Here is a 26,552-nt window from a genome sequence, read left to right on the forward strand (position 1 = left end):
CCCGTTAGGAAATTTGGTATTTTTATCTGGAACCCATTTTTTTCTGCAGAATATATCTGAATTTAGAAGGTGTCGTTCAAATGAATAAAACCATGTGATATTGATAAATGAGATAAAAATGGAAATATTCTTCATGAATAGACTATAAAATGGTAAAGATGAAATTTTTACAGATCTTTAGTATGGCAATTAAGACTACAGGTCAACTGTTCTTAACTTTGAATTTAATCTGATCATTGCAATAATCTTAATAGCAGCCCAATCCTGCTGTGGAAGTTCTGCCTGAATCAGGACTACAGGATTGCACTCACTCATAGCAGGATAAACTCTGTTATACCAAGAAACATAGAGTACATCCAGCATCTGGGCTGTTAAAAGGGGTACAGTTGTCTTTCCTTGTCAAATCATTGAAAACTTTGATTATTTTTTTTTAAATCACCCAATAGAAATGACACACTATAACCTTTTATAAATATTTTGGCTTTTTTTACATAGTGGAAAATAGTGGTTATTTTTATTTTAAGATTAGGAAAACAAGACTGAATACATTGACACGTCAGTTTTCTAAATGTCTCTTCATAATAGAAACATCTAGCTCTTCAGAAGCTGAAGCTGATTGATTGGTTCTTTAATACAACTAATAAAAAACCCTAAGGCTGGTGCCACTATAAAGATTACCACTTTTATTATGGCATAAGATTTTGTGACTTGCAGCTCTCAGAATCTTATGCCATAATAAAAGTGTAAGTCGTTAAGTTGTAACTGGATTCGTTGCTTTGGCTGAAACAGTCATGCACTGTATTTGTGAAAATGGGAGTCACGTCGTGATTGCATCTCTGCTGTAGTACCCTAACTAACACATGACCGTAATAGTTTATTACATCATTAATACTCTAGTGTTAGCCGGTAGGGTTGTATGGGCAGCCGGGGTAGGAAACAGAAGCATCTAGTGCTCAATTTTTGCTGTGTGGTAGCCTGAAGGCTACTGCTACAGTTCGAGGCAGTAGCCGGTTCTCAGTACATTGAGGCTTCGCTCCTATCGCGAAGGCAGCCGGGGCAAGTTGCAGGGCCGGGTCCCTGGCAAGCGCTGTCCTCGGCTGGATCGGGGCGGGCGGGCCGTAGGGTCTGGCCGCCGGGAGCAGCAAGCGGCCGTTCCGGGGAAGTCGGGCGGCTGGGAAAGTGCGGGCTCGGCCCGTACCCGCCCACAGGGCAAGTGGCGCAGGGACGGGCCAGGCCGCACGGGGCGCAGGTGCTCCGAAGCCGGGACTGGAGGCGGGGCCGGCAGGTGAGTTCCCGGGGCGGGGCTGGGGCCAGAGCCGGAGGGGACGTGCGGCGGCCTGACTAGGGCGGGGTGAGAGTCCCGGGCGGGCGTTGTCTGCCGGTGCCGTGCGGGGAGCTGAGGCGGTGTTGGCGGGAAGCGGAGGCCAGTGGTGAGCGGAGCGGCCCGTGGCCGGCGGGGGGAGGGGAAGGATACTGGCCATTCGGGGGTGGGCGGAGACGCGGGGGGCGGCCCCGCAAATCCGTTGCAGGATCGGGGCCCAAGAGCTTGTTGTTCCCTTTCCCGTGGCTCTTGGGGAAGCGGCTCTGCCCGTCGCTGGGTCGGGACGGGCTCGTTAGTTACTGGCAATTAAAAACATCCCGCCCACTTGGCTCTTTGAGCGTGTTTTGCCTCGGGAAATGGCTGCGGTCATTGTTGGTCTTTCTGCCTTCCCTTCGTCGCATGTATGGAGCGTGAGGGATTACAGCTGGACTGGGCTTATTTTTATAGTGTCTCCTTTCCCTTTGGAGAAGGGAGCAGTTTTTGTGCGTTTTTAATTTCATCCAGGAAATGGTTTTCATACTTGGCTTGATCGTTAGTGAGCACGTTGTTGGTATTTAACAATTTGTTTTCTGATGTTGGTAGGAAATGGAAATAATGCGGGAAGCCGATAACTTATAAATATTCATATAATTATTTTTGTTCCTAGAACAGGAGAACAAATCACAAATGTCTTCCAGGAGTGTATTATCAGCCCACAGATCAAAGCAGCCTGGATCTACCCAATATGATGAAGTACATGTAGATTCCTCTCTCTTGGAAGATACAGCAAGTCTGCCTCAAAATTCACAAAATGCTGAACTGCTACTGGATGTGGATCCCACGCGGCCACCGCCACCTCTTCCACTGCAACCACCTTTTGGCCCAGAATTTTACCCAAGTGATAGCGAGGAGCTGTCTAATCTCAAACCGGTGAGGCGATTCATTCCAGACTCCTGGAAGAACTTTTTCAAAGGCGAAAAAAGATCTCCAAAATTGGATAAGCCAGCATCAGATACAAATTACACATCTGATGGAATTGAGTGTTCTCCACCAGGATCTCCACTACTGCCAGACCTCAAGTCAGCTGCTAGTTCTTATAAAGACCCATATGGAGGATCAGGTGGAAGCTACAATTCACGCAAACAAGCTGAACCCATGCTTCCCCAAGATCCTTATTCCTCCTTAGACCGACATACTCAAATGGCTCTAAATTACAGTGAGAAGGTGGAAGACTATAATCTGAGATACTCCTACATGAAATCGTGGGCAGGTTTACTCAGAATTCTGTGTGTTGTAGAGCTGCTGTTAGGTGCAGCAGTCTTTGCTTGTGTCACAGCCTATATACACAAGGATAATGAATGGTACAACATGTTTGGATACTCTCAGCCATATGGTTTTACAGCAAACAGTATGTATGGTGGCTATTATTATAGTGGCCCCAAAACCCCTTTTATACTTGTAGTAGCTGGCTTGGCTTGGGTAGTGACTATAGCTCTTCTAGTACTTGGCATGTCAATGTATTATCGAACTATTCTTCTGGACTCAAATTGGTGGCCTTTAACTGAATTTGGAGTTAACATTGCATTATTCATTCTGTATATGGCTGCTGCAATCGTCTATGTGAATGATGCTAACCGAGGTGGACTCTGCTATTACCAGTTATTTCAAACACCAATTAATGCATCATTTTGTCGCATAGAAGGAGGACAGACTGCAGCAATGATCTTTCTGTTTGTCACAGTGATTATCTATCTTATTAGTGCAATAGTTTGCCTGAAGCTATGGAGACATGAAGGCGCCAGGAGGCATAGAGAACTAATGGAGCAAGAGGTAAGTCCAAAAACTATCCAATCAAACTGCATCAGCTTTCCTGTGTGCATTAGTGTGTACTTTACAAGATGAGATGAAGTAGTCAGCTTTGAGTTCTGGTTATCATTGTGCCTTGGGGTAACTCACCTTGGTACTAACTTTCCCAACTATCCAACAGAAATATTTACCCACTTCTGTAATATTCTGAGTTCAAAGAGGAAAGTGTCACATTGCGGGGAGCATTCCAGACAGAGAAGGGTTATGCCACTGCCTGTCCTCAGTGATAGAAATGTAGCCGTGTTAGTCTGGGGTAGTTGAAGCAAAATGCAGGACAATGTAGCACTTTAAAGACTAACAAGATGGTTTATTAGATGATGAGCTTTCGTGGGCCAGACCCACTTCCTCAGATCAAATAGTGGAAGAAAGTAGTCACAACCATATATACCAAAGGATACAATTTAAAAAAATGAACAAATATGAAAAGGACAAATCACATTGCAGAACAGAAGGGGGATGCGGGGGGGTGGGAAGGGGGAGGAAGGAAGGTAAGTGTCTGTGAATTGCTGATATTAAAGGTAGGGAGAGTGGGATGTTTGTGAGTTAATGGTATTACAGGTGATAATTGGGGAAACTGTCTTGGTAATGGGTGAGAAAGTTCAAAGACTTGTTAAGTCCTCGTTGGTAAGTGTCGAATTTTAACATGAATGACAGTTCAGAGGATTCCCTTTCAAGTGCAGATGTAAAAGGTCTTTGTAGCAGAATGCAGGTGGCTAAGTCATTTAGAGAGTGTCCTTTCTGGTTAAAGTGGCAAGAAACTGTTTTCTCTTTGTGATCTTGTCTGATATCTGTTTTGTGGGCATTAATCCTTTGGCGAAGTGTCTGAGATGTTTGTCCAATGTACATAGCAGACGGACACTTTCGGCACATGATAGCGTAGATTATATTTCTGGATGCGCAGGAATATGTGTTCTTGATCTTATAACTCACTTGGTTAGGTCCAATAATGGTATCAGCAGAATGAATATGTGGACAAAGCTGGCAACGGGGTTTGTTGCAAGGGAAGGTACCAGGGTTGGTATTAGTGTGGTATGTCCTGTGGTGGTTGGTAAGAATCATCTTGAGGTTAGGTGGTTGTCTATAGGAGACTATGGGTCTGTCTCCCAGAGCCTCTTTGAGTATGGTATCCTGTTCCAATATAGGCTGTAGTTTATTGATAATGTGTTGGACAGGTTTAAGTTGGGGGTTGTAGGTGATGACAAGTGGTGTTCTATTGTTGGTTTTCTTGGGTCTGTCTTGAAGTAGATGGTTTCTAGGTATTCGTCTGGCTCTTTCAATTTGCTTTTTTGTTTCTCTGGGTGGGTAGTTGAGATTTATAAATGCTTGGTAGAGATCCTGAAGCTTCTGGTCTCTGTCAGTGGGGTTAGAGCAGATGCGGTTGTATCGAAGGGCTTGGCTATAGACGATGGATCGTGTGGTGTGTTCTGGATGGGAGCTGGATGCATGTAGGTAACTGTATGAGTCAGTGGGTTTTCTGTAGAGAGTGGTGTCTAATTTTCCATTGTTGATTTGTACGGTGGTGTCCAGGAAGTGGATCTCTCGTGTAGAATGGTCCAGGCTGAGGTTGATGGTGGGGTGTAGGTTGTTGAAATCTCTGTGGAATATCTCCAGTGTTTCTTGGCCATGTGTCCAGATCATGAAGATGTCATCGATGTACCGTAGGTAGAGGAGAGGTGAAAGGGGACGGGAGTTGAGGAAACGTTGTTCTAGGTCAGCCATAAAGATGTTAGCATACTGTGGGGCCATGCGTGTACCCATGGCTGTGCCGCTGATCTGGAGGTATAAGTTGTTCTCAAACCGGAAATAATTGTGGGTGAGAACAAAGTTACATAGGTCTGCTATCAGGTTGGCAGTAGTGTCCTCTGGGATAGTGTTTCTAATTGCTTGTAATCCGTCTTCATGTGGGATGTTGGTATATAGAGCTTCTACATCCATGGTGGCAAGGATGGTATTATTGGGGAGGTTATCGATGTTTTGTAGTTTCCTTAGGAAGTCAGTAGTGTCTCGGAGATAGCTGGGGGTATTGGTTACTTAATAATGAAAGAGGTTCTAGGGCTCAAACACTTTTTGCTTTCATAAAAGTGCAGCAAGCCCAGAGTGGGTATGAATTGTCAGGCATAGAGGTGCAAGGGCTCAGCCCTAACACAAATGAACACTGCCTGCCTGTTCTGTAATCTTGGGTACCTCACAAAGCTTTGCTGCTATAGTCCGAGGCAAGGAAGCTCTCCAACAGCATGCATGTTGTACCTTGGGGGTGTCATTGTGGCTGCCAGTCTGGTCCATCAGCTCTAACAAAGCAGCAATATCCAATCACACACTGGTTTACACAAGCCTTGGTTACGAGTGTAAAGGTGACCCATCACATTTCCGGTCCTGAATTTTCGGATATAAAATGTCCATTGCCCCAGTCAATGATCAACATTCTAGTTTGCTACTGATTTAAAGTAAGTTAAAACAAAATTTATTTTGTTACAAAGAGATTTTAAATGGGCACAAGTAAGTCAGAAACAATTACAGGAGAAATCAAGATAAAATGCTTTCTAGTAGCTAAAACTTAGCAAACTAGACATGGTTCCAAGTGGAAATCCTTACTACATGTTTCCAGCAACATGGCTGACCAAAAGGTCCTCTTCAAAAGGCTGGTTTCTTTCACCTCTTAGGTGAGGCAGAGAAGGGGAGTGCAATGTTTCTGTCTTTCACTTTTATAGTTCAGTAATCCTTTGAAATGTATTTTCATGAGGAGTCCTGTGGCACCTTATAGACGAACAGATTAACACAGGAGACTAACACAGCTACCCCCGATACTTATTTTCATGAGGATTACCCTTAGATCAAGCTCAGTTAAGCAGTGAAAAAGGAGTCATGAAGTGTAAGAAGTTCTCTGCTGTCTGCCAGAATGTAAGTCCTTGCCTGACCCTTTTCTTTGCCAGATAATAGGCACTTCATAGATCAATGTTTCCCAATTGGAGCTCCGCCGAACCCTGGGGTTCCGCGGAGCACAACGAGGGGTTCCGCGAGGAGCCGGCGCTCCCCCGCCCCCTCTGAAAAAGAGAGAGAGAGAGCCCGTCCCTGCCGTGCGCGACCTTCCCTGAGTTGCCCCTGGCTGGCTGCTACTGCCCTGCGCAGTGTGCTCAAACCAGTAGGTGGAGAGATGCCCGGATGTGACATAACATCACAGCCCAGGATTTTAAACGTGCTGGGCGCTGTGATGAGCGCATGGCTGAGTTGCGGGTTCGGAGTCCAGGGACAGAGCACAGACTCCGGCCCCACAAAGTGTAAGGCAGAGGGAAAGGGATTATGCAGAGGGAAAGGGGAAGGCACCCCGGGAGCGCCGTAGATTGGCCGCCCGCAGAGCACGCGGTGCACGGCGCTTGGGGGGGGTGCCGGCCCCGGGCGTGCGGCGCTTGGGGGGGGGCCCGGCCCCCGGGCGTGCAAGTGTCCCCGCCCTCTGGCGCCCGGTGGGCAAAAGGGGCAGGGGTGGAGGAGAGACAAATGGCAGGGGGCCAAGCGCAGACAATGAGGAAAAGGGCAGGAGGAGAGGTATTACTGGGAGGGGGACAGGGTGATGCTGGGAGGGGAGAGGGTAAGGGCATTGGGGGCTAGAGGGGTGAGGGGAAGTGCTGGGAGAAGGCTTGAAAGAAGGGGTGGGCATGAGCATGGCTGGGATGGAGCAAGTAATGTGTGAGGGCACAGGGGCATGAGGGGAATAGGGGCAGAGGGTGGTGAGGGGTGGGCATCAGGGAAAAATGGAGCAAAGGGGGCGGGGGAAATGAGGGAAGGGGGAGGCACCAGGAGGGTACAGGGGTAAGAGAAGGTGCAGGTGCCAGGGGATTCTGGAGGGACCACCATCAGAGGAGAGAGGCAGGGCAGGTTTGTAGAGGGAGGTGTTAGAAGAGGGGATGAGAAGGGGTAGCTCACATGATCAGAGTGGGGCTACTGGAGAAGTGGGCACAGGGAGGAGAGAAGGGCTGGTGGAGGGGGGCAGGTTGCAGGAGGGCTGAGGACAGTGAGAAGAGCAGGAGTCAGGACAGCAGAGGAGGGTGAGGAGTCAGGGGCAGCAGGCACCAGGGGAGCTGACATGGCAGCAGAGGGAAAAGGTAGAGGTTTAAAAATATTTATTAATAACTTGGGTGGCACATCCAAACAAGCCACATGAACTCAATACTGGTGCACAACACAAAATTCATTTTGCTCATGTAAGGAAACTCTTAGGCTATGTCTACACTGGTTGTTTCTTGTGCAAGAACATCTTGCTCAAGTGTTCTTGTGCAAGAACACATCCACTCTTCCATGTGCAAACTGTGCTTTTGCACAAGAGCATCTATGGCCGTGTGGACACTCTCTTGTCCAAGAAAGTGCCGATGGCCATTTTAGCCATAGGGCTTTCTTGCTCAAGAAATTCATGTTGCCTATCTACACTGGCCTCTTCCGCAAGAATAGTTGCTCAAAAGGGCTTTTTCCTGAGTGGGAGCATCGTAGTTCTTGCGCAAGAAGTCCTGATTTCATACATGAGAACGTTAGTGTACTTGCACAAGAACACACGGCCAGTGTAGACAGGCAGCAAATTTTTGCGCAAGAGCGGCCGCTTTGGCGCAAGATCGTGCCAGTGTAGACACAGCCAGAGGGAGGGAGGAAGGCAGGCAAGGGCGGGGAATCAGCACTGGCTCAGCATGTCTACATGGTTTGGGGGAAGGTGCAGGGAAATTGAGCTCAGCTGGGTTGCAGAGTGAGGAGGTCTGGGGAGCTCTCACATATAAAGACAATGCTAAAACCTTTTGAGTTTGACATAATATTGTATTTAAAAATGAAGCCAGGCCAACAAGCCCCCAATTGGGACCAAACCCCCATTTCACTGTAACATCATAACACTCCTGTACCACCTGACCCCAAATCTGAGCCTTTCATATACTGGAACCCCCGTCCTGAGCCTCTTACATCCCCACATTCCTGCATCCCCACATCCTCAGTCTTCTGCCACAACATTCCTCCACCATCCACACATCCCAAATCTGTGTCCTGAGCGCATCATACTCACAAACTTCTTGCCCTGAGTCCGTCACATATCCAGCCCAAACTCCTGCACCCTCACATCCACAAGCCCTGGCTTGCTCAGCACCCCAACCTTCCACCTGAACCCAACACTCCCCAGCCTAGAGCCCCCTCCCTGAGTCAACAGCCCTTTCTCCTGCATCCAAATTCCCTCCCAGAGCTTGTACTTCTCACCCCTTCCCACACCCAAATCCCTCATTCCCACCCCACACCTCACTCTCGCTAGGTTGAGACAAGTATAAGGGCTGGGGATAGCAAGTGATGGAGAGGAGGGGAACAGAGCGGATGAGGCCTCACAGAAAGGAGATGGGGGGGAGGGTGTCTTGGGGAAGGAATGTGAATTTCATGAATTGGTGGGTCCCTCTCTCCTCCCCCACCCCACCCCCCACCCCCTTTTTTTTTTTTTTTTGCTTGACAAACCTAGGGGTTCCTTGAAATTTTGAAAAGCTGAAAAGGGTTCCTCAGCCAAATAAAATTGGGAAACACTGTCATAGATGATGACAATCAACTTGGTTGCAGGTGTCACCTTGTCCTTTATTTTTGAGAAACAAAGTTGCCCTACAGCAGTGGTTTTCTAAATTTTTGTATTGGTGACTCCTTTTAAACAGCAGGCCTCTGAGTGTGATCCCTGCTTATAGATTTTAAAATGGGGAGAGGGGATAATTTAATGGGGTCAGGGACAGTGTTCCCTCTTAAGATTTTCCATCCATGAGCAGAGTGAGTTTTGTCTTGCGCACCAATATTGAGTTTATGTGCGATTGTTTGGATGTGTGCCACAATAGCACCCAAGTTATTAGCAAATATCTTTAAAAATATTATGGAAGAAAGAAAACTAAAACAGGGGATAAATAAAAATAGCCCACCCAAAATATGCTAGCATTCGTCATTTGTCAAAATGAGCTAATTTTGGCATTTCTTTTTCTGCCTCCCCTTTTATTAAAGAGCACTGTAAACTTTCTTGTGGTTTTGTGTTTTGCTCATGTTCACAATTTAGCGGAGCTTGGGTTATTTATTTATTTATAATTGGACTATAAAGAGTCAGCAAAATCAGTCTCTGGAATCTAAGATTGAAAAATGTTTTGACTCTGTTACTGAATAACATTCTCCAGAGAGCTTCAGAGGGGTAGCCGAGTTAGTCTGTAACAGGAAAAACTTAAACAACCAGTAGTCTAGTAGCATCTCAAAGACTAAATAGTTACAAGAGGCTGATAAGTACCATTAGTTTGCACTTGGAAAGGAAGATGACCAACACCAGATTCTACACAGACATCAAGAACCATTAGCACCTTCGTTGGTTGGTTGGTTGATAATGTGCGAGCCCTTGCATATCATGATTCAAACCATTAATATAAGAGTTAAACTTGTGAATGAAGTTAAGTGCCAATCTTTTTCTGTGTATTTGGCTTCTGGAATTGGGCTGATACCATCTATCGGTTTTCTTAATCTTTCAAGTGCTACTAGACTATCTGTTGTTTTTTAAGATTCCCCAGAGAGTTGCATTGAGAGAGATGCTAGACAGAAAGAACGTGGCATCGTTAAAAGTTACCTGAGTGCCAATACGTTAATTGATCCACCTTATCTCCAAGTGAAAAGTGTGTTAATGGGTTAACTGAACTCATGGGAACAGACTTGGGAGGCCCATAGGCAAGGTGGAGGGGTAGGGCTGTGGGCAGAAGGGACGAGGCAATCAGCCTTCAGCACTGCCCAGATGTCACACCGTGGCACTCTAGCAGTGATTTACAGAGCCTGGTGTTCCAGCCACCACTACTGCCACAGTAGTAGTTGCAGTGGCTGGGAACCCTGGCCCTTCTGAATTGCTGGGCACTAGGACATTTGTCTCTTTGCCCCCCACCCCTGGTAGCAGGAGAACTTGTACATTAATAGGAATATTTTGAAAAGCACTTGAGATTTAGAAAAATTAATTCCATGGCAAGTCTATATGATTTATGCCCCCACATGTCTGTGCTTTTAAAAGTTTCCATCCATGGAATGTTCTGTCCATGTGCGGACTCTGGAGCAAACCAGATGAGTTTCACAGAGAGGGGTCAAATCAATGAATGATAAAAGTGATGCCATGTCAGTGTCTGACTAAACTCATTTTATCATAATAATCCTTTTCTATTGTTAATGGACTTTCTTCTTATTTCTAATTCCATTTTACGGAGTTTTGAAGTAAAAGACCAATCAAACTAGAGCCTGGTATAAAGAAAATGTTCAAAATAAATAATATAAGTAACGACTACGTAAAATGGCAAGCATGTGATACAATATAATGGCATTCTGACTCAACACTGAACAGGAAGAAAGAATTTGAAAACAAAAATCTTAAAGGAAAATAATCTGTAGGAAGTTGCACACCAACAACTAATGTCACTGATACTTATTAGCGACATGACTACGGAAATAGCCATTAAAAATGTTTGCATGACTGTAGATTATACTTTCAAACATTGCTAGGTCAACTGGCTGCATGTAACCATTTAGGAGAGAAGAAATCATGGAAGATTACCACTTCAGCAGAATTATTAGAACCAGTGAGTCAAATTCTGCCCTTGCTTGCATCCAGAAAACGTTGATTTCATATACAGGACAGATTTCAGAGTAGTTACACCTGCATAGTTCCAGAGGGCCTGAATTAGTCCTGGGATGAACACATTAGTTGGCCCATCTGGGCACAAAAATAATTCCTTTCTAGAAGACCATCTCTCACCATCACCATTCATATACTCCCCTCTCCCTTGTGTCTATACCCAAATATTCCATTTTATAGATACATAGTGAAATCTCCAGATTACATATCAAGTTCTAATGACAGTTCCCCCACCCTGAGATAAAACTAAAGTATTTGGAGTGACACATACACCTACAAATCCAAAGTATAACATACTTACCACAGCAGGAACAGCCCTCTGCTGTCCGCCACTCAACTCCTTTGGACCCAGCTGCCCGTGACACAGCCCTGGTTCTGGCCCCAGACACCAAAATAGCGTCCTCGACACAATGCTGGGGCTGCCGGAGCAGCTGCCAGCCACCATGTGGCCGGCAGCTCTAGCCCTGGGGAAGGGCTGAAGCTAGAGCCATGGCCAAGTGGTGACTGCTCTGCTCCTCCTGGGGTGGAACAGCTGCCTGGCACGTGACCCTGCCCCGGAGCAGCTTAGAGGCCACTGCTCAGCTCTGCTGAGGAGGTGGGTGGGCCTCAAATTTTTGGTGCGTGCCCCAAAGAGCTGATAGTTGTCATTTCAGTTTATGTTCAAAATTCTTCATATGCATTTCATACATACTTTACATACAAATATTGATAATTCTGTTAAACTTTTAAACAATACCCATATTTTACACAATTATTATAGTAGTGTGTAGGATGCGAATACAGGGGTGATCACAGAAAGGCACTAGCTAAGTACAGATGAAGTGTCCATTGAAGTCAGTAGTAGTCTTTCCATTGGCTTAATCAGGCTGAGAATCCATGTAGTTGCATGGAAAATATCTAAATACTCTGGATGCTTTCACTTCTCTGAGCCTGTTGATGCGGATGACATGATGATGTCATTCTGCCACCCTGAAGGAAATTTTATTTATTTATTTTATATATATATATATAGAGAGAGAGAGAGAGAGAGAGAGAGCTATGTGATTGCCTCAAAATATTCTAGTTAAAGATTAATGTTATATAAACATCTGAAAAAATGAATTTTATTAATATAATCAAATTATTCCCACCTGTCCTTCAATATTCCGTTACTGTTTACTTGAAAAATATTCCCAAATAGATTATAGGGGTTGGTTTGGATGAACAGAATGTAATGGGGAAATTGTTGATGGCTAAGTTAATTCCCACAACACATAATAAAAGAATGATTTCTGCCCCTAAAGAGCTCGTGGGTTAATATTGGACAACATATAAGAGAGTAACAAAAGTGGTAGTGAAGAAATTGAATTATCTAAAAGCATAACTGAAAATGTGTGCTGTAGCACGGGTGTAATTCTTAAAGTTGGGTGGGGTTAAATAAAAGTTGGGTGGTGGTTAAATAAAAGCCAAAAATGGCTTAGAACCCACTGACAGTAACAAACTGGGAATTCCATTGATGGATCAACCTAGTGATATTATGAACAAAAAAACAAAAATTACAACCATGGTTGCACCTGTTTCTATTTTCTTTCTTACAGACTTAGCAGTCAACTTGGGCTGCAGAGTGACAATTTTGGACTGTAATTAAGATACTCCAAATAAACTGGTCTAAATGGTTACAGTTTCTTTTGAATTACTGTCTTCTCTCTAGAAAACTGACACTATATTGCCATATATATAGCTTTCCTTAAAATAATATATGTATTTCATATTTAAACATTAATTACCCTCAAAACTGTGTATTACGACTTCTATAGCGTTTAGGATTTTAAAGGTTTGCAGAATATATTTATACTTGAAACATTTATGTTAAAGAATAACTTTTTTTTTTTTTTTTTTTTTTTTTAGATGAAAACACAATCTTTTGCACCAAAAAGGATGGTAAGAACCAAATTTGTTCTCTCCTAATTTTCTGACTGATATTATCATAGGATGAAAAGAGGTAAAGTTTTCCAAAGTGCTGGTCAGAAAAGGTTAACTCTTTAATACTGTTAGATTCTCACATTGTTAGCTACTTAATACGAGATTGTTTGAACTTTTGTATTTCTCAACTTTTTTGGTTTTTGAAGGAAGTAGTGATCAGGAAGAACTCAACTCATACCCCCTTTGGACTATATCAGTACTGTCTTCTGAATGTCATACTTAACATCCTTGATCATGGTAAACAAAGGAATTCACAGGAACTGTCAGCACCTATTGTTCCAGCTCTCCTCCAGAGCCTATTATTCATGCTCTTCAGGTGGTCTTTCTTGGTTTCAGCTTTGTTTTCCAGCTGGATCTGGTTCAGAGCTCTAACTTCGACTTCTTTGGCTGAAGTGCTTTGTTGCATTTGTGGTACCCTTTTGTGAGTGTGTGTCAGCTTGTCTGCTTTTTGAGTTTTCAGCAGACTTATGACCATTTGGTGTATCGATGCTTGGTCTATTACTCTTTTGAACTGAGGATGTGAAAGGTTAACAGGTAGGCATTGCCCTTAATGGGTGATGCTTACCAGTTCCAGTTATCGGTTAACTGGTGGCGGGCAGGGGGCTGCACCAGTCCCTCTGGAGCCCCATTGTGGACAGGGGCTGCTCTGGTCATGCCCCCTTTAATCAGTTAAACATAATGTTTAACTGGTTAACCAATTAAACAGGATTTTACATTTTTTGAATATGCTTGGGCTCAGTATTTCTTGGTACACATCTCTCTTGTTGTTCTGCTGCTTCCGTTGACAGGTCAGGACTTGACCCCTTCACCTCCCTTTTGGTTTTTTAGTAAGTAGGACAATGAAGAAGACAGTCCAGTGCCTTCACCTTGCAGGATGATACCCGATACCTAGGATTAATGACCATATTTGTGCCATTGGAATCAACCACAATGTGTAAGATATATTTGCACATGTCATCTGAGGAGCAAAAAAGGGTGGGCAGTGCCTCCAAACCCTTATTGAGGCACCCTAGAGGGAAAAGGGAAACGTAGAGCACTTTGAAGGGTAAATCCTTCAAGGTGAAGCCTAAGTTAACCAAGGCCACTATGCACGGGGATTCAAGTGCCTTCACTGCACAAACTGCTATCCAGTTTGGTAAGAACAGAGCAGCTGAACCACAGAGTGCCTTGTGTAGTCATCAGCAAAGCGTTGCCAAGTTTTGCAATCTGGGAATTTAAGGAGACGATGAGAGAAACTATGCTACTCTCCTGTATGTTGGAATTGAAGCCTTCTACAGGTTGGACCTCACCCGTCTGGCATAGGGATGTGAACAGATAACCAGTTACCTGGTACTATGGAGCAGTCCCCCTCAGGCGGCCCACCACAGGTGGAGGGCTGCGGCAGCCCCACACAGGGTCAGAATCTGAGCTGGCCCTCTGTGGGGTTGCTGCCTCTGCGAGACCCATGTGGGACCAGCAAAGCCTGCCCGACTGCACTCCCCTTGAGCTAGAGTACCCCCCTCAGGAAGGTACTGCTCCAGCCCCCTTTAATTGGTTAACCGGCTAAACATAGCATTTAACACTGCATTTAACCAGTTAACCAATTAAACAGGATTTTACAGCCCTTGTCTGGCTTCTTGGGACTTGACCAGTCCCAAACAAAGCTGTTGGAGTCCGGCCCTGGCCAAGACTCTGGCCCCAGCCCCATTGCTGCCAGCCCAATCCCCACCAGAGCTCCAGCCCTCCTGCTACTGGGCTCCTGGCCATGGAGTTATCTGGTCCAGGAACATCTGGGGTCGCACCAATCACAGATGTTGCAGATCAGAGAGTCTTGGTTTAGGGAGATACAACCTGTACTTCAGATTTCTGGATTTTCCCCTGTTGTGTGCCCAAAGCAGACACACCAGTGATTCTGGGTAACTGTATGTGCTTAGTGATATAATCAAGGACTCCTGAATCATTCTGAAAAAGCTGAATGGCCAGTGAATCTCTGGCTTAGACATTGGTGCCAATAACACTTCTTGTTCAGGGTCTCCAATGGTACTGATATTCCCAAGAGTACTTAAAGCAATACTTTCCACATAACCTTAATTTTGCCCTCATAAAAACTGGGAACTTCACAGTGCCTTTCTCCTGAATAGCAGAAATTACCAATTTCTCTATGCCCACCACAAGACCAAATCAGGATTCATATTCTTACAATCCAGGAGGACCCTCAGGGAAAGGGAAAAATTGTTGTTGATTGACAGAGATTGAACTGGACCCACCAACCTACCTTTTTCCTAGTTTCCTTGTTGTGCAATCACAATTAGTCTAGTACAGGTTGAAACTCTCTAGTCCAACAACATCTGTAGTCCGGCATGATTTTAGGTAGCCAGATGTCCACTTATCATGGGTTTGGCCAAGTTTCCTTCAGTCCCATAACATTTGTTTACAGCCACCAGTCCTGATAGTCAGTGTTCTGTGCTGTTATTTCACTCTAATTTAATCCTAAATGTAGTCTAAGAGCCCAATAAGCAGTGGAAGTGTTGGTAATATATGGAGATATAACTATCTCATAGTGCTGGAAGGGACCTTCAGAGGTCATCAAGGCCAGTCCCCTGCCCTCACATCAGGACCAAGTACCATCCCTGACAGATTTGCCCCAGATCCCTAGGTGGCCCTCTCCAGGATTGAGCTCACAACCCTGGGTTTAGCAGGCCAGTGCTCAAACCACTATCCCTACCCCCACAAGATAGTATTCACTTCCCATGGTTTGGCACGTTCTCTGGTTCAGCACCAGTCAGGTCCCAGGAGCTCCGGACTAGAGAGATTCCATCTGTAATTCCTTAGAGATCTTCCTTAAACTTTTCTGTAGTTAAGCAAGTGAATGGGCCACATAAGTGGCCCTTCTTCCTCTCAATGGACCCAGATGATCATTGGTGGACAACCCTCGGCCCACTGGGATTACCCCCAAAGCCCAGGCACCCCCTCTCTGTTCCTCCTCCCCCATGCCCCTCTTGTGTGCTCATGTACTGGCACCCTTGACTTGCAGTGTTCAAGCTCTGGGAGGGAGGAGGAGGAATGGGGACAGAGCATAAAGCAGCAGATTCATGGCTCTCTGAAAGTGGTTGGAGGGAGGCAGAGGAGTGTAGTTAAGTGCGGGGCTCCAATGTCCAGTGCGGGCCACATGTTGCCCACGACTACTATACTTCATTCAAGTCACACAAGACTAAATTTCCAAATCCCAGAAAGAATAATATGTTCAGGAGCTGTTAAAAATGGTTATTCTGTATGAGAAATCTCACTTTATATTTCTGTATGCAATGATAGTGTAGTCACATTGGTCATTGTATATAAAAGAAGCAAGGTGGGTTGGTCTGATAGTACATGTTAGTTTATCCACTTTACATTTACTTATTTCCTAGTTCATGCTTTATTTTTTACTCTAATATTACAGTTGCATTCAGGAAGGCACAGGAAACTGTTTAATACCTGCAACTTTAATTCCACGCTAACAATTATATTGTTTTGTCTTTATCGTTTTACTTTTAAAATTAGAATGAAAGTGAGGACAGACCAAGAGAGGCAGTCAATTACAGGCAACTGAAATCAGTGGACATGAAACCTGAACTACTAAATGGCCACATACCTTCAGGCCACATTCCTAAGCCTATAGTGATGCCAGACTACTTAGCGTAAGTGCTTTTGTAACTTTCCATTAAGCTCATTTCACCAAAGAAGGGAATTTTTTCTATTCTCCTATTTTAGTATCTAACAACTTTTTCAGATTCTACTGGTCTCCCAATTTCGTAATTAAATGAATTGTAAATAAGAATGATGAAAATCATGGTTTGTAGACTTAGCATGTAAATATTTAATATAAATGCATAATTAAAAATCTAGTTTTTGTAATAGATTAATTATGGGAATGAGGGTTAGTGATACAAAAATAATTAAAAGAATAAATACATATTTCAACTTTTTTAGAACCTCCAATACTTACTCTTCTTCAACAGTCTGACAATCAGAAATCAAACTTTAGCAAAGGAAATTTAGGCACAAGTAAAATTCATAAAGTAAATAGTCTTTGCAAATAATAGAGCTCAGTTGTTCCATAAAGATATGTTTCAAATAATGTTAACTGAGTAATACTTAATTCAGATTTCAAAGTCTTGTGTATAACCTACTGAAGTTTGAATGGCTGAATGTGCTCAAAAAGCCACTTTTACAGCTTTTTTGAGAAGTCTTGATTTATAGCACTTATTATAGTTTTTTCTTACAGAAAATATCCAGCAATTCGGACTGATGATGAGCGAGATCGCTATAAAGCTGTATTTAATGATCAGTTTGCTGAATATAAAGAGCTCTCTGCTGAAGTTCAGGTGGTCTTAAAAAAATTTGATGAACTGGATGCATTGATGAGCAAGCTTTCTCTTCACCCCGGAAACACACTGGTAAGTAGCTAACTAGGCATGTGTGTTCTTTTAAAAAGAATGAAAAAACAAACTGATTTCTGTGTTTTCAAAAACTGAGTCCAAAAATCTTAAATTGGTAGACTGCCTATAAGAAGGAGAGACCTTCTAATACTAAAGATGAAAAAATGAGATGGATTTTGATCGCCCAAAAAATCTATTATCTTAATAAACTTAAAAAACAACAAATAGAATGGTAGCACTTTAAAGACTAACTCAGCAACCCCTCTGAAGTTTTTATTATTTTCATGTTTTACTAGTTCTTAAGACTTCGTCGTAACTAGTTTCCTCCCATTTTTTCATCTCTTTATTTTAATTCTTTTCAGTTAATTTTCATTTTAACTGAAAGTTTTGACTAACTTCGGTTGTTAGCATTGACAAATTCAAATTAATATTTTCAAAGAAAAACTAAAATGTATCTCGGTGCTTTTGACAGAAGTGTGGGTAGAACTTATGGGAGAACACTAACAACAAACATGAAATTTTTAGAATGTTTCACCCTTTTCTTTTAATAGGAACATGAAAGAATTTCAAAGGTTCTTCAAGAGTACAGAAAGAAGAAGAATGTGAGTATTTTCAGCTTTGCCTCATAATACTAATTTGCAGTAGTAATCCAGTATCTTTAATAGTAGGCATAATCCATTGATTAAGAGTATGCCCACCTTTTGTGTGCATTGAAAAGCTTTAAAAATATTCTGTATATGAGTTACTAAAAATGCTGGGCACTTGAGGAAGTAGGTAAAATTTAGTGCCCAAATCTGTACAATTTCTGCTGGTTGCATCTTGTGATAGCACTAAATATATAAACTACATTTCAAAAGAAACAGCTTATGCTCTTAAGTTCAAGTATTTTTTCTGTTTGATAGTAGGTCCAATCTATTAATAACTTGTCCTGAGAAGGCTTGCTAACAGTGTTCAGTTTTTTTAGAATCAATCAGTTTTCCATCTGCATTGGTTTTCAAGATGCAACAAAGCCAACCTTCATTGTCAATGATAAAACATTGTGCATTTGCTCAATCTTTAAAGGAAGTCTCATTTTCTTTTTAATCAAAATATTTTTAGGGATGTAATACATGTTGGTTTCAGAAGAACTGTCACTGGAACCCAGAAGAAGTTTTACTTCATTTCTGTTAATGTAGGTTAGTTTTGTGTGTGTAATTACAGGTTGAGCCTCTCTAGTGCAACATTCTCTGGTTCGGCAACATCCATGGTCCAGCATGATTTTAGGTGGCCAGATGTCCACTTTTCATGGGTAGGGCCAAGTTTCTCACAGTCCCTCAAGCTTGTTTACAGCAGCCAATTCTGGTTCTGTGCTGTTATTTAGCTCTAATTTACATTTTCGAAGAGACCAGCAAGCAGTGGAAGTGTTGGTAATGCTACTTAAACATAAGAATGTTTTTTATGCTTTATCTTTTTATTTCCTTGTGCCAATGAAGTGAAATTGTATCAACAGTAACAATTTATTATAACTGGTAAGCCTGAGGTAAATGTAGACTTGTGTAGAGTGTATGAATACAGTCATGTATGATTATTAAGGAGAGTTGCAAGCCGTGTTCCATTTATTCACCTTAATGAAATAAAAAGAAAAAGACCTGCTTGCTACAATATTAACCTGTCATGGTTTTGCAAATTCTCTGGTTCAGCACTGATTAGGTCCTGATGTTGCCACAGTTGAGAAGCTCAACTGGTTCTTACATTCCATTATGATCCTAGATATGTAACAATGTAATATCTTGATGTGTACTTGGTTTTTTTTATTCAGTGTAAATCGAGGGTACATATCAGACTTTTTTTATCTGATTATCTTTAACCAAAAATGTACAAAAAATAATAAAATATTTAAAACAATCAGAACACAAATATATAACTGAAACAGGGCAGCACAACATACATACTTTAAAAACAAATTGAATTGCATTACTTTACTAAATGACTAAAATGTATCAAAATCACAGCCCCTTTCCACCCACCCAGAAAACAAAAGAGAGCAGGTAGAAGAAATTATGTTCAAGGAAAAATAGCATGTGCTTGGAGATCATGAATCCATGCAGATATACTGTCCTCAGCCAACTGCATTATTGATTGATCTTGGAGGAAATTGAAAGATGCATTATGTTATTATGAGTTGTTGATTTGTTTGTATGTTTCTGGCAGGATCCTACGTTTCTGGAGAAAAAAGAACGTTGTGAATACCTAAAGAACAAACTTTCTCACATAAAACAAAGAATTCACGACTACGATAAAGTTATGAATTGGAACGTACAGACATAATATCACTCTAACTTTAAGTGATACTTTGTATTTTTGAATGGAAATTATTATTTTTAAATATTTATCTTCAAAGCTATTGCTTCCTCCAATCAATGCCTATATATAGTCTGTGTAAATTTTGTGCATTTCTGGTAGTGTTTTGTACACAATTATATTTTAAATGCAATGTAACGGTATAAGTTAAGATATTTTCTGGCATTTACATTGATTGAATGCTTTATACATGTCCCTTTTTATGCAGTCATGGATATGATATAATTGCTCACCTTTTTCCCTTGCTTCTGTCTCTATTTAAATGTGTGTATCCTCTGTGCCAGGTCTGGTTCTTCTAGATCAAGTCAAGAACCTGTGCAGTAGTGCTCTAACAAAAGTGTGTGTTCTTGTCCTTACGTGTTCCTCAGAATCAGAGCCCCTGAAACTTGGCTCTTTGCCTACTTTTTTCCTCATTCTGAGAGTGATTGTTTATTATGGCGTGAACCCACAGATCTCAAAAAACACTGAGTGGAATCTACCTGACAGGAATGAGAGAGATCTAGTACCAGCCTCTTTACTGTTTGGTCTTGAACATTTATTCATTTCTTATATCTTTTAGTCTTCTCTTATGGAAAAGTTCTAAAGAAATCAGTTGGAGTTTTGCCTGACACAGGACTGCAGGATAGGTCCTTTATTAGCAACTATAGCATAGTTTGATTCTGCCCTATGCCTTGCACAGGTTAGGTAACTAAACTTACATTCCTCAACTATATTAATATGATAATGAAGAGATTATTGAACTCATGCATAGGCTCAAGCTTATGCTGCCACTTAACTCATATACAGGCTCAAGCTCATGTATAGGCTCAAGCTCATACTGCCATGGAATTATCATTGTCTTTTAACCCCCTTGGGTGAAGTAAGTTGAACTGCATGTGTTAAATTGAGGAAGATGTAACTTTCATGTTTGAGAGAACAGGAGAGAGTAGCTGATGCAGGTGATTGTAAACACTTGGTCAAATTAATGTACGAAGTAAATTTAAAGTTAAGAATCGGTCTAACTTTGCCCACCTCAGAAAAAGTATTATGGTATATAAACCTTACACATTTTTAAATCAAAGTAAAATATTGTTCCCTGGTGAGAGACAAACCTCTTGGGATTTAGTTTGCTTTTATACTAAACCTTGCAATGTGTTTTAAGTTTGTAAATATATCACGCATCACATTTGTAAATACTTGCAAACTTATATAAGAAAATGACATTGTTTTCATTAATTTTATTGTATGAACTTTTTTATGAATTAAAATACACTGAAATTGTTAGTAATTTTCTTATTGGTAGTAATCTCTTCACTGAATATCTTTCTATAACCAATACTCACTTGACATTTGGTTCTGAAATATGTTATTTAAATGTCCAAAATAATATATAAACACGCTATGGCTATGTCTATACTACGAGTTTTCTTGGCAAAAAATGTGTAATCCCCTTTTTTCTCCAAGGGTTACTCAGGAGCAGGTCACACTCACAGGTTTTAACATAAAAGGAGATCCCGAGTACCACAGTGGTGGTGATGTTTAGTTGGGGAAACCCTAGCCACCCTCTTACTGCTGTCCCTTGCTCATAAAGAACATATAATGGCGGTGCCTCCACCTGGCTGGCCCTGTAACACACTTACTGGTGTGCCTTGAGAACCTCCAGGAATAAACTTATTCCAACAACAAATTGGATCTAACTCCAGAACAACAATTACAAATCATAAATAATGTACATCTAATAGATTGCATTAGAATGAACAACCTTTACTTAACTTACAGAAAGAGGATTTAATAAATTAACAGTGAATAACATCAATTAACAAAGTACACATAAGTAAAAGGAACTTATCAAGCTGCTATATACAATGCCAATATTTATTCCACCCCAGAGTGTGCACGCTCCTGGACTCAAGTCCTAGACTCTTGCTTGCGTGGCCACGCTTGAAGAACTGCAGTTGTAATGGAGATTCTCTTAGGTAGTGTGTATGTGGGTCCAAGCTATGCAGCAGCTCTGGTTCACTGGGTTGGCCTCTCTGCCTCTCTGTGAACCCAGAGTTAGTTTGTATCTCTGAGGTCTGTCCCAGGCAGCATTTTCCCAAAGATGCCCAGTTACTCAGTCTCCTGTGTGCTGGATGCAGAGTAGCTTCTAGCCACAAGTACAGCCAAAGGGTATCCCCTCTAGAGAAATCAGAAGCAGCCTGCTAGATCCCAGTTCCAAAGGCTCGCTGTCCCAGTCTGTAACTGCAACATAACAGCTCCTGAACTGAATCAAACTCCTCCACAGCAGCCTGGCTCCCTTTCTGCTCCAAAAACAGAGGGAAGAGTCCACAGACTGCTGAGTCTTCCTCCATGTGACTTTACAGTTCTGAAGCACTGTAAGGGCACGTCTAAACTAGGGAGGTTTTTTCGAAGAGGATATGCAAATTCCACAGGAATTCTGATCTCACTTTCAAAAGTGAAAGTGGTCTGGATGCGGTTTTTTTTGGGGGGGGGGGGGGGGGGATTTTTTCCAGAAAAATTCATAAACCTCCTTTAAGGAAAAGCGTTTTTCTGAAAGAAAGAAAAAAAACAAACAAACCCTGCATCCAGACTACTTTCACTTTCAAAAGAGCCTCTTTCAAAAGTGAGAGGGGAAGAATGTATGCAAATTCTTGGGGAATGTGCATATCCTCTTTCGAAAATTCTACCTAGTCTAGACATAGCCTAAGGCTACGTCTAGACTGGCATGATTTTCTGCAAATGCTTTTAATGGAAAAGTTTTCTGTTAAAAGCATTTGCGGAATAGAGCGTCTACAAAAGAAGATTAAGGGGGGACATGATAGCGGTTTTCAAATATCTAAAAGGGTGTCACAAGGAGGAAGGCGAAAATTTGTTCCTCTTGGTTTCTGAGGACAGGACAAGGAGTAATGGGCTTAAAGTGCAGCAGGGGAGGTTTAGATTGGACATTAGGAAAAAATTCCTAACTGTCAGGGTGGTCAAATATTGGAATAAATTGCCAAGGGAGGTGGTGGAATCTCCCTCTCTGGAGATATTTAAGAACAGGTTAGATAGACATCTGTCAGGGATGGTGTAGACGGAGCTTGATCCTGCCTTGAGGGCGGGGGGCTGGACTCGATGACCTCTTGAGGTCCCTTCCAGTCCTATTATTCTATGATTCTATGATTGGCATGGATGCTTTTCCGCAAAAGCACTTTTTGCGGAAAAGCATCCGTGCCAATCTAGACGCGCTTTCCCGCAAAAAAGCCCCGATCGCCATTTTCGCGATAGGGGCTTTTTTGTGCAAAACAAATCTGAGCTGTCTACACTGGCCCTTTTGCGCAAAAGCTTTGCGCAAAAGGGACTTTTGCCCGAATGGGAGCAGCATAGTATTTCCACAAGAAGCACTGATTTCAGACTGTAGGAAGTCAGTGTTCTTGTGGAAATTCAAGTGGCCAGTGTAGACAGCTGGCAAGTTTTTCCGCAAAAGCAGCTGATTTTGCGGAAAAACTTGTCAGTCTAGACACAGCCTAAGTGTCTGTAATTCAAGGCCACTACTACCTTCCCCCGGTCCTTTTAAAAGAAAAGGGGGCAACTTAAAATGAAAAGAAGTATGCCACTGTAATACCATGGTGATGGGTTTCAATACTCAAGATATGAAAGAAGGATAATTGACTTCCCAGTATGTTGTTAATTTGGTCGCATTGTTGATCCCATATAGTTGAGAGCTGTATTATGCTACAGCTGTAAAAGATAACCAGGAATACAAATGTTCATGCCATATGACCAAATAAATGTTAGTTCAAGAACCTAGACTCAGGTTCTGACAGCTGAGAATTTAAACTGTACGCCTAAGTGGACAAAATGTGTATGTGCATTTTAAGTATATTATAGGTATTCTTTTGTTTTAAGAGTTGGTCTTAAAATGTGTGTCTGAACAAATAACCAATAAATCTATAAGGTACTTATCAGAAGGTTCATATGAATTAGATTTAACATTTTAGTGGTATTATGAATTGAGCCCTGTGATTTTTTTTAAAACACATTTTTATTTAATTTTGTTTTGGAATGTTGCAGTGTTTTGTTTTATCCTATGGAGAACAGGGTGCCAGGGGCTATTCCCAGGAGGTGGGAGGCCCTGGAGGAGGATTGCAGAGTGAACTAGGGATGTTAACTATCATTTGTATAAAAGTGTAACCATGTTATGCTTATAAGAAGCACATAGGATCTTTTTCAGGGGAGAAGGCAATACACTGTGTTTGTTGAGAATACAGCAGAGAAGCAGTTAGCATATGCTTTAAAAACAAACTCCCCACCACCACACACGGTGCATAGTTACCAGTCCATGATGGCTAAATCTGTCTTACTGGCCAGCCAAGGCTGACTGAGCTAGGAGTCAGGGTTCCTCTGAGACTCCTCCAATGCTTGGCTTGCAGGACTGAACCCCGTTAGCCACACCTCTGGAGGCAACACTCTCGGGACAAGATAGACACATGACCAAAAGTGAAAGGTGTCATGTGACACCCCCCCCCCCCCAAGGACTTTTTCCACCATCCTCCTACCAATAGGGATTAGACTGGCCCCCACCAGACCCCTCTCATACAACTAACCTGCAATTGCATTAACCCAATGGCTGCGTCTAGATTGGCATGATTTTCCGGAAATGCTTTTACCGGAAAAGTTTTCCATAAAAAGCATTTTTGGAACAGAGCATCTAGATTGTAACGGATGCAAAAATGGCGATCGGGGCTTTTTTGCGGAAAACAAATCTGAGCTGTCTACACTGGCCCTTTTGCGCAAAAGGGACTTTTGCTTGAATGGGAGCAGAATAGTATTTCCGCAAGAAGCACTGATTTCTTACAGTAGGAAGTCAGTGCTTTTGCGGAAATTCAAGCGGCCAGTGTAGACAGCTGGCAAGTTTTTCTGGAAAAGCGGCTGATTTTGCGGAAGAGTTCTTGTGCAAAAACTCTTCCAGAAGAGTGTGTCTACACTGGCATGTGCCTTTGTGCAAGAGATGTGCTTTTGCGCAAGAGCATCCATGCCAGTGTAGATGCTCTCTTGCACAAGAAAGCTCTGATGGCCATTTTAACCATAGGGCTTTCTTGCGCAAGAAATTCATGTTGCCTTTCTACACTGGCCTCTTGTGCAAGAACAGTTGCGCAAGAGGGCTTCTTCCTGAGTGGGAGCATCATAGTTCTTGCACAAGAAGCACTGATTTCATACATTAGAACGTCAGTGTACTTGCACAAGAACTTCTGGCCAGTGTAGACACAGCCTTACTGATTCCCTCTACCTTCCTGATTTTCTATACCCTCTGCTCCCTGTCTCCCACCCCCTCCTTCTTTTTCCTTCCTCACTCCCTCCTATTTATTTTGGGTGTGCACATCCTAAACTCAAAACTCTGGTCATCTGAAGAAGTGGGCTGTGACCACGAAAGCTCATGATACCATCTGCATGTTTTGTTAGTCTATAAAATACTACCAGACCAAGAGTAGGAGGATTAGGCATGCTGTGGTAAGCAAGTTCCTACTTTAGCAATTACATTCTGGTCTATCTAAATTACAGTTACCAGGTCCAGGTTGAAAAAAGACCTGGGCAGCTCTGGTCAGCAGTGAAGATTGGGCCATTAAAAATCTGGTCAGCCTTGCAGCAGGTTCCTTGCCTGCATGGCTCCACGCAGCTCCAAAAAGCAGCAGCAAAGTCATCCATCTGGCTCCTACACGTAGGGGTAGTCAGGGGGTTTCACACACCAACCCTGTCCAGAGTGCTGGCTCTACAGCTTCCATTGGCTGGGAACTGCAGCCAATGAGAACTGCAGGGGCAGCACCTGCCAACAGCAATGTGTGGAGTTGCCTGGCCATGCCTCCACATAGGAGTAGGAGGCAGGCCATACCACTACTCCCAGGAGCTGCTTGAGGTAAATGGTGCCCAGAGTTTGCATGTCTGACCCCATCTTGATCATCTTTCCATGTACCAAACACTTTGAACTGAGCCCAGACCACCTTCCTGTACCCTAAAACCGTTCATCTTCAGTCCAACCCCACAGCCTGTACCCCCAACCAAAATGATCACATCCCCTGTACTGTAATTCCCTGCTCCAACCCTGATCTCCCTCCCATGCTCTGAACACTTCAATCTCAGCTCAGAGCACACTCCTGCACCCCAAATTCCCTCATCCCTAGCTGCACCCCAGAGCTCACTTTATTTCACAAAGAATAATTATAAGAAAAGCAGTACATCAAGTCCACAAAATTGCTCATGCAGCACATGAATCTGTAATTTTAAAATAAAATAATTGCCCAATGACAAAACCCTTGTAAATAGTGCATTTAGAAGTATACTCGAATATATGGTCCAGAAAGTTCTAAGACTCATTTATGAAATGCAGCTTTTTCATCTGCATATTAACCCAGTGCAAATAGAACTTTACCATATATATAAGTAGCACACATTCTCTTTTAGAAGAGAAGAAGTTACGCAGCAGTTGTGGATTACTTTTACATTAGCATTGAAAGGCAACAACACTTAAAATACTCTGTTGAAGGAGAGTGGTAGGGTCTGCACCTAAGGGTGTGTCTGAGAAACATAAAGCTAGAATATTGAACAGCCACTACCTGAACTCAGGGCTAACCCTCCACAAGAAAGAACAGACTCAGATTTTGAGAGGTGAAGCTTTTCACATAATATAAACATGTAAAAAATCAAATGTGTGTGTAAATTCCAGAGTGATGCTTTACAGTTAAAGCCTCATTTTTAACAGCACACCACCACAAAATAAAAAGAAAAAAAAACAAAATGAAATTAAATAAAAAACTCACCCAGTGGCTTCTCTCATGTAGGGCTAAATATGAGAGAGTAGTTCACAATGCCACTCACTCGAACTTGGCCCAGCCATTCTTCTGGCATCACAATGCCAAATCACAGCACTCACAGCAGAGGACCAGGCCTAGACCCGTGGGACAGAAGCTACCAATACAGGATGAGTGTGGGATGATTCACTCTAGGGATATAAGCATATAGTTGATTACACAATTAACCAGTAAGTCTGGGCTTATTGGTTAATCATGACTACACACAGCCTCTTCTCCTCTCC

The 26,552-nt window shown here is 42.6% G+C and overlaps 1 protein-coding gene across 4 annotated transcripts; it reads left to right on the plus strand.

Moving 5' to 3' along the window:
- The first annotated feature begins 908 nt into the window (after nucleotides 1-908).
- On the plus strand, nucleotides 909-20,855 carry MARVELD2 (MARVEL domain containing 2). Of its 4 annotated transcripts, none has more exons than XM_014574177.3 (7): nucleotides 909-1,285; nucleotides 1,968-3,130; nucleotides 12,693-12,725; nucleotides 16,287-16,423; nucleotides 17,011-17,182; nucleotides 17,716-17,766; nucleotides 19,355-20,855. In XM_014574177.3, the coding sequence occupies exons 2-7, from the start codon at nucleotides 1,988-1,990 to the stop codon at nucleotides 19,469-19,471; spliced, it is 1,653 nt and encodes a 550-aa protein (XP_014429663.1). In that variant the 5' UTR covers nucleotides 909-1,285; nucleotides 1,968-1,987; the 3' UTR covers nucleotides 19,472-20,855. The 4 variants fall into 4 exon arrangements, with proteins under 4 accessions (XP_014429663.1, XP_006124373.1, XP_006124372.1 ...); XM_006124311.3 differs by lacking the exon at nucleotides 909-1,285 and adding an exon at nucleotides 1,286-1,351; XM_006124310.4 differs by lacking the exon at nucleotides 909-1,285 and adding an exon at nucleotides 1,293-1,430 and having other exon boundaries at nucleotides 19,355-20,854.
- The last annotated feature ends 5,697 nt before the right edge of the window (nucleotides 20,856-26,552 follow it).

The sequence above is a fragment of the Pelodiscus sinensis genome, chromosome 6, assembly GCF_049634645.1.
Source record: "Pelodiscus sinensis isolate JC-2024 chromosome 6, ASM4963464v1, whole genome shotgun sequence".
Classification (NCBI taxonomy): domain Eukaryota; kingdom Metazoa; phylum Chordata; order Testudines; family Trionychidae; genus Pelodiscus; species Pelodiscus sinensis.

What these genes read in the sequence shown, in the direction of transcription:
- MARVELD2 (XM_006124309.4), top strand. Translation starts at nt 1,829, where the DNA reads ATGGTTTTCATACTTGGCTTGATCGTTAGTGAGCACGTTGTTG. An exon ending in CTTTTGCACCAAAAAGGATG is followed by an intron (nt 12,726 to 16,286) that starts GTAAGAACCAAA and finishes TTTTAAAATTAG; the next exon opens with AATGAAAGTGAGGACAGACC. An exon ending in TTCACCCCGGAAACACACTG is followed by an intron (nt 17,183 to 17,715) that starts GTAAGTAGCTAA and finishes TTCTTTTAATAG; the next exon opens with GAACATGAAAGAATTTCAAA.